The sequence below is a fragment of the Eschrichtius robustus genome, chromosome 10, assembly GCF_028021215.1.
Source record: "Eschrichtius robustus isolate mEscRob2 chromosome 10, mEscRob2.pri, whole genome shotgun sequence".
Taxonomy (NCBI): domain Eukaryota; kingdom Metazoa; phylum Chordata; class Mammalia; order Artiodactyla; family Eschrichtiidae; genus Eschrichtius; species Eschrichtius robustus.
This window is the reverse complement of record NC_090833.1, coordinates 93,972,128-93,984,381: the sequence shown is the minus strand read 5'-3', so window position 1 is coordinate 93,984,381 and position 12,254 is coordinate 93,972,128. Positions and strand designations below refer to the sequence as shown.

At 55.5% G+C, this 12,254-nt stretch overlaps 1 protein-coding gene across 11 annotated transcripts in view; it reads right to left on the bottom strand.

Annotated features, from left to right (window-relative positions):
• WNK2 (WNK lysine deficient protein kinase 2) overlaps positions 1-11,777 on the bottom strand; it is a 148,677-nt gene extending 136,900 nt beyond the window's left edge. For 10 of the 11 annotated variants that reach the window (XM_068551857.1, XM_068551860.1, XM_068551861.1 and 7 more), the window contains exons 1-2: positions 11,526-11,777; positions 10,261-10,940 (exon numbers count right to left, since the gene is read on the bottom strand). In XM_068551857.1, the coding sequence (XP_068407958.1) occupies positions 10,261-10,938 (678 nt within the window). In that variant the 5' untranslated portion in view covers positions 10,939-10,940; positions 11,526-11,777. Of the gene's footprint in view, positions 1-10,260; positions 11,014-11,525 lie in introns of those variants that run through there. The other variant, XM_068551858.1, reaches the window with a different exon arrangement.
• Positions 11,778-12,254: the final 477 nt, after the last annotated feature.

Genomic DNA, 12,254 nt, shown 5'->3' with positions numbered 1-12,254 from the left:
GGTTGTTCTGTTCGGAAGACAGGCCCAGGTGGAAGAGGGCCTCATCAAACATGGGCACCAATCAGATCTTGGAGGGATGAGGTAATGAGCACCAATAAGACCTTGGGGGAATAAAGTAACCAAGACAGACACGGGCAGGCACCCCTCGCACTCGCCCACTGTCTGCCACCCCTGTCTACCAACAAAACCCACTGTGCCCAGCCCCAGGGAATAGATCATAACCCATCTATGCCATCAAGCCTTTCCCAGATGCCCTTGCAGCTAAGGGAGACCACACAATCTCATTGTAACCAGAAAAACCAAAGAGGCTTACTGGTAAACGTTTTCCTTTATGGATTAAAATATGGACACCTTACTTAACCTCCACCTAACCACCTGCTTGCTTCCTGTCTTCAAATATGGTTGTGATGCCTGGAACTATGGCAGCCTTTCTGCCACCATGAGGTGACGAGACTGGGGACAAATCCAACAAGGCTGAGGAAAGTAGAAGAGAAAGAGGGACAGCACCTTTCTCCCTGCCAACATTGCTGAGTCACTAGGGCCCTGGACAGGCCATCCCCAGATTTCAGATTCTGGGGATGATCAAAAGTCTGCACTGCTTAGCCATACTTGGCTTGCAGCTAAGAATTTTCCCAGCTTATCCACTCCTGAGAAAGCACACAGACAGCTAGGAAAGCAGGAGGCCTGGGGGAAAAAGTGGACATCAGGAGGACAGGTCATTCCAGGGCAGCTTCTGGCCTGAGACAGGTAGAGAGTCTTTTCAAGGGCAAGGCCAGCTTTCCATGTCTAGATCCAAGTGCTGCCAACAGCACCACCAATAAGTGAGATGGGAACCCCCATGTCTGCAATGTCTGCAACGCAGCCAAGACATGCCATGGGAACATTGGAACTCTATGTTCCAATGTTGGAACTGTTGGAACTCTACCAACAGTCAGCCAACAGGACACTCCTCGGAGCCTATCCTGGTCCCATGAGATGTTCGCAAAACTAAAGAAAAGGTGGAAGGGGTGCAAGGCCTCCCACACCCTGTCAAGAGCTTCGCAACACAGTGAGTATTTTAAAGGCTCTGAGAAGTCCCACAACAGCAATTCATGCTTGACCCAGCACTCTTCAAGCCTATTTAGTAACACCCCTTTCCAAAGCAACCCTCTGATCACACGTGGAAAATGACAATCCAGGGAGAGGCAGGAAGCGTGCCACCAGCTGCTGTCTCTCAGTGTGAGCTTGGATGTGAGCCACCTTCCCTGAGTCTCCTTCTCATCTATGAAAACAGAGTCCCAAAACTTCTCAAAGTGGTTCTGAGGACCTGATAAAACTCACACATGGGTCCAGACATCCAAGAAAGTCCTCACCATACCACAGCTTCTTTCCTGCCCTCCTGCCCATGGCCAGCTGACAGCCAGGCCTGAAACTCCGGGCCAAGGAGGCCCCTGAAGCCAAGTCAGGACGGCCCTGTGCAAACCACCAGGACTCAGGGGCACCAAGCCTCGCCCAGCACCACTCTCTACTCCACTGGCTCCTCTGCCCATGTGCCTGGGCAGGGTTCATGCCATGCCATCTTTAATTTCTGGAGCCACCACAGAGAGACCCCACTCCTGAACACCTGGGAAATATGCCCAGCTCAAGGGCTGACCAGCCCTGGTCCTCAGGGAGGTGGTGCATGAGGGGGACCACTGGCCAGTCCTCCTGACTTGTGCCATGAAGGCATGAAGACCGCTTGGCACAGAAGCCCCTGGAAGCAGATGCTCAGGGAGCCCACAATCCAGGGCCACCTCTCTATGGCCAAGGACGCTCTGCCCAGCCTGCAGCCTCCCCCCAGAGCACGGCTGGGCAGGGCTTTCTGGAAAGCCCGTCCAAGAGGACCGGAACACAAAGCACAAAGACAGGAATGGACCCCAAACCACAGCCTCTCCTTGCAAACCAATAAATTGCATTAAGAGACACTCTAGAAACAAATAAAAAGATAAATTTTAAAAGCAGTGATGGGACTTCCCTAGTGACGCAGTGGTTAAGAATCTACCTGCCAATGCAGGGGACATGGCTTCAATCCCTGGTCCGGGAAGATCCCACATGCCGCAGAGCAACTAAGCCCGTGCGCCACAACTACTGAGCCTGCTCTCTAGAGCCCATGAGCCACAACTACTGAGCCCATGTGACACAACTACTGAAGCCCACGTGCCTAGAGCACGTGCTCCGCAACAAGAGAAGCCACCACAATGAGAAGCCCACGCACCGCAACGAAGAGTAGCCCCTGCTCGCCACAACTAGAGAAAGCCTGCACGCAGCAAGGAAGACCCAACACAGCCAAACATACATACATATATACATAAATAACTTTATTTTTTAAATATATAAATAGATTAAAAATAAAAGCTGTGACACTTAGTGACTATAGCTGTATTTATAAAAGATATACATGGGGAAACAAGAACTTGAAGGTAATGTGCAAAAATAGTAAGTAGTTATATTCACTTGATTTATGAGTAGTTTTTTCATTTCTGCATACTTCTTTAATGTAGCTGTTATACTGCTTTGTTTTGCTTTTTAATTAATGAACTATTTTTATAAAAGAAGTTCTCGGCTTATAGAAAGATTGAGCAGAAAGTACAGAGTTCCCTTGTACTCCCTCACACCTGCACACAGTTTTCCCTATTATTAATATCTTGCATTGGTGTGGTACTTTGTTATAACTGGCATGCCAATATTGATATTATTATTAACTAAAGTCCATTATTTATATTATGGTTCTCTCTTGGTGTTGCACACTCTATGGGTTTGGACAAATTTATAATGACATGTATCCATCATTATAGTTATCACACAGAATAGTTTCACTGCCCTAAAAATCCTCTGTGCTCTATTCATCACTCCCTCCCCACTAACCCCTGGCAACCACTGATCTTTTAACTGTCTCCACAGTTTTGCCTTTTCCAGAATGTCATATAGTTGGAATCATACAGTATGCAGTCTTTTCAAATTGGCGTCTTTCACTTACTAATGTGCATTTAAGGTTCTTCCATATCTTTACATTGTTTGAAAGTTCATTTCTTTTTAGCGCTGAATACTATTCCACTGTCTGGATGTACTACAGTTTATCTGTTCAACTACTGAAGGATATCTTGGTTGCTTCCAAGTTTTGGCAATTATGAATAAAGCTGCCATAAACATCTGTGTGCAGGTTTTTGTGCGGACATAAATCTTCAACTTATTTGAGTAAATACCAAGGAGCATGATTGCTGAATGATATGGTAAGAGTATGTAAAGTTTTGTAAGATGTCGTCATACTGTCTTCCAAAGTGGCTGTACCATTTTGCGTTCCCACAAGTAATGAATGAGAGTTCCTGTTGCTCCACATACTTGTCAGCATTTGGTGATGCCAGTGTTCTGAATTTTGGCCATTCTAATAGGTGTGTAGTGATATCTCATTGTTTTAATTTGCATTTCCCCAGTGAAACACGATGTGGAGTGTCTGTTCATATGCTTATTTGCCATCTGTATATCTTCTTTGATGAGATGTTTGTTAAGGTCTTTAGCCCACTTCCCCCCACCCCCCGCCCGCTCCCCGAGCTTTCCTCTGTTCAAGAAGCCAAGGTCAGAGGCAAGGAGGGGACCATGGTTCTGTGTTCCCCTTCCGTGACCCACAGAAAAGGTCTTGGCCTATTTTTTAATCTGGTTGTCTGGTTTCTTATTGTTAAGTTTTAAGAGTTCTTGGTATATTCTGGGTAACAGCCCTTTATGAAATATGCGTTTGACAAAGATTTCCTCCCAGTCTGCATCTTGTCTTCTCATTTGCTTATAGGCCTTTGCAGAACAGAAGTTTTTCATTTTAATGAAGCTGAACTTAGAAAGTTTTTCTTTCATAGATCATATCTGTGGTGTTGTATCTAAAAAGTAACTGCCAAACCCAAGGTCACCTACATTTTCTCCTATGTTATCTTCCAGGAAATTTACAGTTTTGCATTTTACATTTAGGTTTATGATCCATTTTGAGTTAACTTTTGTGAAAGGTATAAGGTCTGTGTCCAGATTCATTTTTTTGCATGTGGATGTACAGTTGTTCCAGTACCATCTGTTGAAATGACCATCTTTCTCCATTGTGTTGCCTTTGCTCCTTTGTCAAAGGTCAGGTCATATATTTATGTATATCTGTTTCTGGGCTCTCTATTCTGTTTCATTGATCTATTTCTCTATACCACACTGCCTTGATCATTTTTCTTTTATTCTTTTCCAAAACTTTAACATTTATTTAAAGAACACTGACATAAATTGGAGGTAATGATCAAGTATTCCAGGAAATCTTAGAATTCAAGTCTCTCAGGAACAGAACCGGATATGAAAAATACTTGAAGCGGGGAAAACCTACCGCTGACTCAGGTTGCCAACCTCAGACAGGCTGGGCTTCGGCATCCTCACCAGGGGGCCTCTCCACCCAAAACACAGCTCCTGGCCAGAAGCAGATCCTAATCTGCTTCTTAGAGATTCCACCTGCTTCATTCACACCCTTTCCTTATCTCCAGCTCAGCAGCCAGGTGCTCGGGGGCACAGGCCCTCAGCCTGCCTGCACCTGGAGGCCCCTGGGCCACCCCAGGGGCCCACCTCCAGCCTCAGGCAGCCCTCCCTGCTCCTCCAGGTTCACCTTGCTCTCCACCTCAATCTCAGCTTCTTAAACTGTTTATCTGCAGGGTGAGAAGAGGCTTAATTCTGAGCGCCCGCTCTCAGCAGTGCTGCATACTCGGTGCTGAATGTACTTCTCCACAGTCCCCATGGCCCTGTGAGGGTTGGCTAGCACCATCCCCATTGCACAAATGGGTAAACCGGGGTTCAGAAAGGCAGGTGCCCTCTCTATGGCCTCCCCGCTGGGAAGCTGTGGGGCTGGGGTCCAAATGCAGCAGGACACCCAGAGTGTTTGTATGCACTGCACAGTGTGCCCTGCCTGGCTGCGAGGCTCCTAAGCACCCCTTCCCCCCACCTCAGGCAGATGCTGGCACCGTTCAGCCAAGGCAGACCACAAAGGAGACCCGAGTCTGTGGCCTGAACCCCTGCAGGACTGAGTCAAGTTCCTCTCCAACGAAGTGGTGACCTACAGCTGTGTGTTCTCACCTTCGGCATCATCCAGCTCCGGCCTGAAGCCAGCCCAAGCTACTGGCCCCAAGAGATGCCTACAGCCAGGCAGAGGGCTGCTAGAGTCAGCCATTCTGGAAGGTGAGTGGCAGGCACTCAACAAGTCCAGCCAGCCCAGGACCGCAGGACAGTCTCTCCACAGACTGACTCCCTTGCTTCCTGCAGGCTTCTTGCAAACACCCCTCCTCTGTGAGAACCTGGCTCTCCCACCATGACTCTCCTGCTGACTGTGGTACACCAGGGCTGGAACCAGGACACATGCTCCAAAAATGCCTGCTGAGCCAGTAAACCACACCAGCCTGCGCTGCTGAGCCCGGACACGAGACCCAGCATTGGGAAGCCTAGGGAACGTCCACTCTCTACCCTCCTCTTATCAATTCTTTCCCTTGCCACTATAATGTTCCAGCTAACAGTCCACCAGCAAAGCTTCACCCACCTCAGAGTTACCCAGTCACCACCTGGAAATGGCACGAGAGGTGGGGAGATGCCCACTAGCCCTCCACCCAAGTTAGACAGTCTGGGGATCCTCCCTCTGGGGTCCAAGTCACTGGGCAATTCAGGCCTGAAACGCTCAGCCTGGTACCCTCACACGCCAGGGCCCTGAGGATACCCTGAAAGGCACACACTCGGCCACAGGAGCACCTGCTTCCAACAGGGAATGAGCTGCAATGCCCAATGTGCCCACAGTGGTGACCCACAGCTCGGGCTGCTTGTTCATCATTGCTGACCACACTCACCTCCCCAACAAAGCTTGGGGATAGGGGAGGGGCCTCTGGGTTCCGGATGCCCACACTTCTGCACTGATGGGCCCCTCCCCAGTGCATTTCACAGGCCTCTCAGGAAGTTGGCACCAACCTTTCTCACCAACCAAACCATAACTGTGGTCAAGATGACACATGAAACATCATTTGGGAAAGCAAGTTCAGTGTTGACACCCAACCGCTTTCAAATTACACCTCTTCCAATAAAATTGCCCTAAGAAGATTTTTTTTAAATAAAAATATAAAAGCAGGGTGACCGCCAGCCAAATTGAGTTGAGCCCTTTCTAAGCATCCTGTTTCAGCAAGTGAGCACCATCTCCTCTGCACATCCCCTCATCTCCGCATGTCAGCCAGATTGGGCTGCTTGTGGCTCCTCTGAAAGCAACACCTGACCCTCCCACATGAGGCCACAGGGGAGACCTCTCAACCCCGGGCCTGCGGCTGCCCAGCACCACAGGCACATGCCTGGTCTATGAAAGGCGATGGTGCACCTGTATGGTCAGGTGTGTGAGCTCAGCGCCCAGTACAGGTGGGGCACCCACAGACATGGGAGAGGTGCCAGACCACACCAATAGCAGGCAGACCTGGCCACCCTCTGAGGACAGCAAGGGGACCGGCATGCTCAGCACGGCTGCACACGACAGGCCCCTACAGGCATTATCCACTGCCAGGGCGCAGGAAGGTGACACAGAGGTCTGGTTGGGGTGGGTGAGTTGGGAACAAACGAGTCCTCCATGGCCACACGAAGGAGACATCAGCAGATCCTGTGGTCTCCACATCCACAGCCTCTCCCCGGCCTGGAGTCCAGGCCATCACCACCCCACGGGAGCCCAGCGACCTCTGGGCAGTGCAGAGCAGCAAGAGGACAGCTTCATGATGACACCTGAGGGGTCCAGACACCTGTCCCTGGCTGATGGGGGCTCAGGCCCCATGGTACCTCTTCAGGACTCTCATGGCCCTCAAAGCCCCTGCAAGTACTCCAGGCAGAGGGTCAAGGACTGATACCTCCATGAGGCTAAATGACTCCCACACTGGGCACAGGCCAGGACACACGCGAGGGAAACATGAGTTGATGGTGGAATCCCCCAAGAGGCCGTGCCCAACCCTGTAACCGCAGCTCACAGCAGCCTTCTGTGAGGAGGAGGCAGCACAGAGGACACTTGGAGACAGGGGCCTGCTGACGGGAGGGGGTGGCACTTACCAAGGGGGCTGAAAACCAAGGTTCTCTTCAAGTTCTCGAAGAAGACATTTAAGCAGGTGGTCCAGGAAAGGCCAACAGGCCGCCTCCAACGAGGCTTCTGGACACTGGCTGGGATCTGGGTTGGCCGCATTTTCTCTGCTCAGAGGCCCCGCCCATGGCTCAGAGGCATCAGCGGGTGAGAGAGGGTGCCTGAGTCACCTGAGACCATGTCAGTGGTCCACACCTACCCCCACCCCAGGCAACCCAGAGTCAACCAGAAGCCTCCAGCTATCCCGTGCACTGTCTGACAGGATGGGGTCTGTGAGGGGCCAGAGCTGGCCACAGGGACGTGGGAAATGTGAGCCAGAGTAAAGGCAGTGGTTCTGGGTGCATTTTGTACTTTCCCTGTTGCTATTATAATGTCCTGGTGCCAGAAATGAACATTCATTCAAAAGAAGACAGAAGGGGAGGTAATATTTTAAAATGGCTTCCCCCAAAAAATCAATGTCAGCTTCAAACGTCTGGAGAATTCAGGAGGTGAAAACACCTCGCTGCCCTTCACTGTGATATGAACGCATATTGCGCTTTCTGCAAAGCTCTTTCGACACTAAATTGTAGAAGGAAACTGGAAGTCATGGGGATCTTACATCCTCCAAGCCAGACTTATTAGGTCCAAAAATGCAGCCTTTCCTCCCCTTGGCAGGGAACCCTGGAAAAAGCAAGCGGGTGACACTGTCTCAGTTCTGGGGGAGGCAGGCAGGTGCCCAACATCCCCTATGGTACCAAGGTTGAGAGGAGGAAACAGACTTTTGAGGGTTGATTTCCAGGGCATTCCAAAGATGCCAGCTGAGGAGCTTATGGGGGTTGGGGAAGGGAGGGTTGGAGGGCAGGAGGAATACTGCAAAGCTCCCCGTACTGAAGGCAACGCTCCTGGCAACCCACCCTCCAGTGGGAGCCCTGATGCTTGGGAATTCTGGGGGCTGGGTGGAGGATGAACGTCTCCACCCTGTGCACTAGGAAACCCCCTCCCCAGGCGCAAAGCCAGCATGCCACCTGTCGCCCTCCCTGGTGCTTGGTGGTCTGAGAGGACTAACCTGGTGCCCTGCCCTCCACCCTTATCTCCTCTCCTAAGGACGGCCATGCCAGGTGGCCTCTTCCCATGATGCTGCAATCCCCCTCTACCATCTGTATCCTCACAGGCGACCTTGGTGGGCTCTCAACAATAAAATGGGGGAAACAACAGCCTCCTGTTCGGTGAAAAGGAGAGTGCACACACAGCAGGCTCTCAGCTGCTGTCCTAAGCTGGTTCCCAGCCCCCTCTGGTGTAAAACCCTCTCAGACCCACCCAGCAGAAGGCAGCTGACCCTAAATGCTGCATATCAGCCCTCTTGTTGGGGGAGATACAGGAACAGCTTCCCGGCAGGCATGGGGCCCCCAGTAACTACTGTATGAGAAGCAAAACCAGACAGATTAGAAGCCATCTCCCACTTTCCTACTCCCACCCAGAGTATAGGAGTAAAAGGCCCCTGGACAGCAGCCAGGGTCCACGCTGGTGCCGCTCTGCTTAGGGACCCAGAGGCAAAACAGCTTGCCTTGCCTTAAAGGGAATGGGAATTAACAACCTCCTCCGAGGGTCACATGTGCCTGCAATGCCTCAACCAGATCAGCTGGGCTCTGCTGCTGAGGTCTAACTCAGCTCCTGCCTGCTGCAGCACCCCCACTCCTGTCCTCCACCCGCAGAGGCATTCCGCAGCAGAACACCAGTGGGTGCTTGGAGTTCCACACCAGGTCACTTGGCAAGAGCGAGAAGGTGGGGAGGGAAGGCACACAGCCACACTCTAGAATCAGGAATCCTCTTCTCCCTCTCCGGGTCCTCTCTCCCCTGTGCGTTCACACACAGCAGTGATGCCCAGCTCACTCCTATGCCATCCCAGCAAACCATCCATAGGGCCCCAGACCACAGACCACTGAGGCCACCCCTCAGCAGGTCCCAGAACCTGCAACCGTGAGGGAGGGGAGTTCTCAGTCCCTCGTGAGGGACTCAATAGGCCACCCCTGGCTCCACCGTGAAAAGTCCCTATTTCCACAAGAGAACCAAGGAGCTGTGAGGAGGGGTGGTCTCTAAAGCTCTTTGTCTCAGAAGAAAGGCTGAGGACAGGTGGACACTGGACAAATTAGCCAGCTCACATATACACACACACACAGGCCACCCTGCAGGGGCCCAGAGGACAAAGCAACCAAATCCCACTTCTGAGCCAAAAAGGCAGGCTGCCTGCAGTGTGGCAGGCGGCCTGCGTCAGGACTGGTAGGCCCAGCTAACTTTCCAGGGCGCTGGGGTAGGCTTACATCTGCATGGCCAGCTCTCGCAGAGTCCAGCCCCATGCCTGACAGCTGTTCCCCCAAACAAGGGAGGGTCAATAAACACCCACTGTGACAGGCGCTGCCCCAGCTTCCGCGGCCGGCCCAGGACAGCCTGAGTTACCGTTTATATAATCTTCCAGGGCTGGGGCTGATATAGCCAACATGAGGGCAAGGTTATGAAAAATGCAAGTTCAGAGCCTTTGCATCCACAAAAACCAAAACAAAACAAAACCAAACGCCACCCGTATTTTACATGACTGGGTTTTAAGACTTCTCACATATCCATTTTGTGAACTAACAGGACACAGTGACAACACTTCCAGGCTTTGCCCCAGAGGCCCCAGGGCCCACCATCCCTCACCGTAAACAGACCCTAGGTGAAAAGCCCCTCAGACATCCCCAACTGGGGCATCTACACTCTGCAAGACGCAGTAAGGTGCTCATTTAAGAGCAGCTGAGAGTCCCCCAAACCACCCTGTGACCACCTGGACACAGGGCCCTACAGCCCCCACACTGCTTCTGCACAGACACGGACGCTCCAGACAGCCTGGGTCAGTACAGCCCAGAAGAAGGAGCGGCACTGATCAGCACTGAAAGACACGCCCTCCAAGTGCCCAGTCTCCATCATGGGCCCACATCGTGCCACACTTAGACACCACACACTGTGAGGTCCGACCTCCATCACCCAACCGTCACCACACAGACCGCCAGCACAACCAACCACCCACCCAGAGGGTGACACACAGATGGCCGTTGCCGGGGGTGGCTAAGGCCAGGCATGGCCCGATGCCAGAACGCACTCGCCCACCACCCACCTACGGCCATCTCGCCCCTCACCTGCAGCTCGCACCAGGCTACCTCCACCCAGGTCTCCGTGTCCAGACCCTTGTAGACCGTCTTGAAGGAACCGCGGCCAAGCTCAATGTCGAACTTGAGGAAGCGGCCGTCCAGGGAGGTGGCCACAGCCTTGAGGTCGTCCTCGTCGTCGTCCTCCTCCTCGGGCTCCTCCCGGCGTGCCCGCCCGAACTCTGGCCTCGCCTCGAGAGCCCCCACGTCCTCCTTCCTCGCGGCCGCCGCCGCCTCCTCCTCGCGGGGGCCGCCCTCGGGGGCAGGCGCGGGCGAGGGCGCGGGGTCCGGGCCAGGCTCCTGAGCGCCCGCGGGCTCAAGACCGGGGTCGGCAAGGTCGCCCAGCGGCGCGGCAGGCGCGGCAGGCGCGGGGACGGCCGGGCGACCGCGGGCGCGCTCGGCGATGAGGCGGCGCGTCTTGCAGAGTAGCAGCACCCTTCGCTGCAGCGGCTGCGGGGGCTGCGCGCCCGGCGACTCGGCCCCCTCCAGGCCCGGCGGCTCCTCCTGGTCAGAATCCACCACGCTGCGTCGCAGGAAGCGCTGGGGCCCGGGCCGCGCCGCCCGCGCCCGCGGCACCGCCGCCGGCTCCGCCATGCCCGCGGGCCCCGCACCGCGCCCGGCCTCCATCAGTGCGCCGGGGGCGTCTCGGCGGCCGCCATCGTCGTCCATCTCTGCGAGCAAGGACACACAGGCCCGTGTGAGCGCGGGCCTCGCCGCACCTGCCTGGGACGTGGGATGAGACAGTGCTGCCCCAGGGCCCGCGGCCTGCCCGCCCCGGCCGCGGAGGGGCCTACTGGGCTGTGCCTGGGGCGGGGGGGGGTGGGGGTGGGGGTGGGAGTGGGGGGTTCTGCAGACCGGATCAGGAGGCCGGGCTGGGTGGGAGGGAGCCGTTCCCTGCTCAGGCCTGGGCCAGAGAGGAGCCCTGCTGGGCTGTCCCGGGGGACACGAGGGAGGCTGCAGAGGGGGCCGGAAGGCCGGGGAGAGGGGCACCTGTGCCCTGCCCAGCCCCGGGGAAGGGGGCCTACTGGGATGCCCCTGGGAGGTGGGGGTGGTTAAGACAGGGCCGGGAGGCCCGGGCTGGGGAAGTGGGGATGCCGTGCCCTGGGCAGCGGAGGGGTGAAGGAGATTGGGGAAGAAGGAGGTACTGGCCCGGCGGCGGCTCCACAAAGGACGCTGCCTGGGGCGCAGGAGGGGCGCGCGGGGAGGGGGATGCGGCGGCGCGGCGCGCACACAAAGGCGGCGGGTTCGGCACTCACAGGGCGAACGGGCGCCGTCCATGCCCGCGGCCCGGCGGCCCGGGCGGGCGAGGCCGCGCTCAGGGCCGGGATCTGCGCTCGGGGCTGGGGTCTGCGCTCGGTCCGGGGTCGCTCTCAGGGCCGGGGTCTGCGCTCCAGACCCGGGTCACCCTTGGCGCCGAGTCGCGGCGCTACTTCCTCCAGCCGGCCCGCGGCGGGGCAGCGCTCCCGAGTGCTGCTTCAGCTCCGCGCGGCTGCGCTCCCGCACCGGCTCAGACCCTGCGCGCGAGGAGGGCGGGGCATTCGGCTGCCCGCCCCCGGCCGGCGCGGCGGGGCGGGGCCTGGCACGCCCACCTGTCCTCGGGCGCGCGCGAGGCCACCTGCGGGCCAGCCCCCGACGCCGCGCAGGCCCACTGCGGCCCTCATGCTCCCCCTTCCGGATGTTACTGCTGGCGCCTGAGGATCTTTGGAAGGCCCCACGCGGCTGCTGGCCGCGGATGGTCTGTTACCCCCCTGCAAACCTGGCTTGGCCATCCTGGTTTGTCCACCTGGAAAGGTTGCCAGTTCCAAGACTCGGTCAGTCCAGGAAGACACCCTGAGTTGCAAGCCTATCCGTTTCAAGCCTGTCCATGATGACGTGCCTAGGCCTATCAAAGGGAAAACTGAGAAGGGATGGAGCTAAGCATGTTCCAGACAGACGCATGCAAGCCAGTCTGGCTTCCTCCGTGCTCCCTGGGACATGCTGGTGAC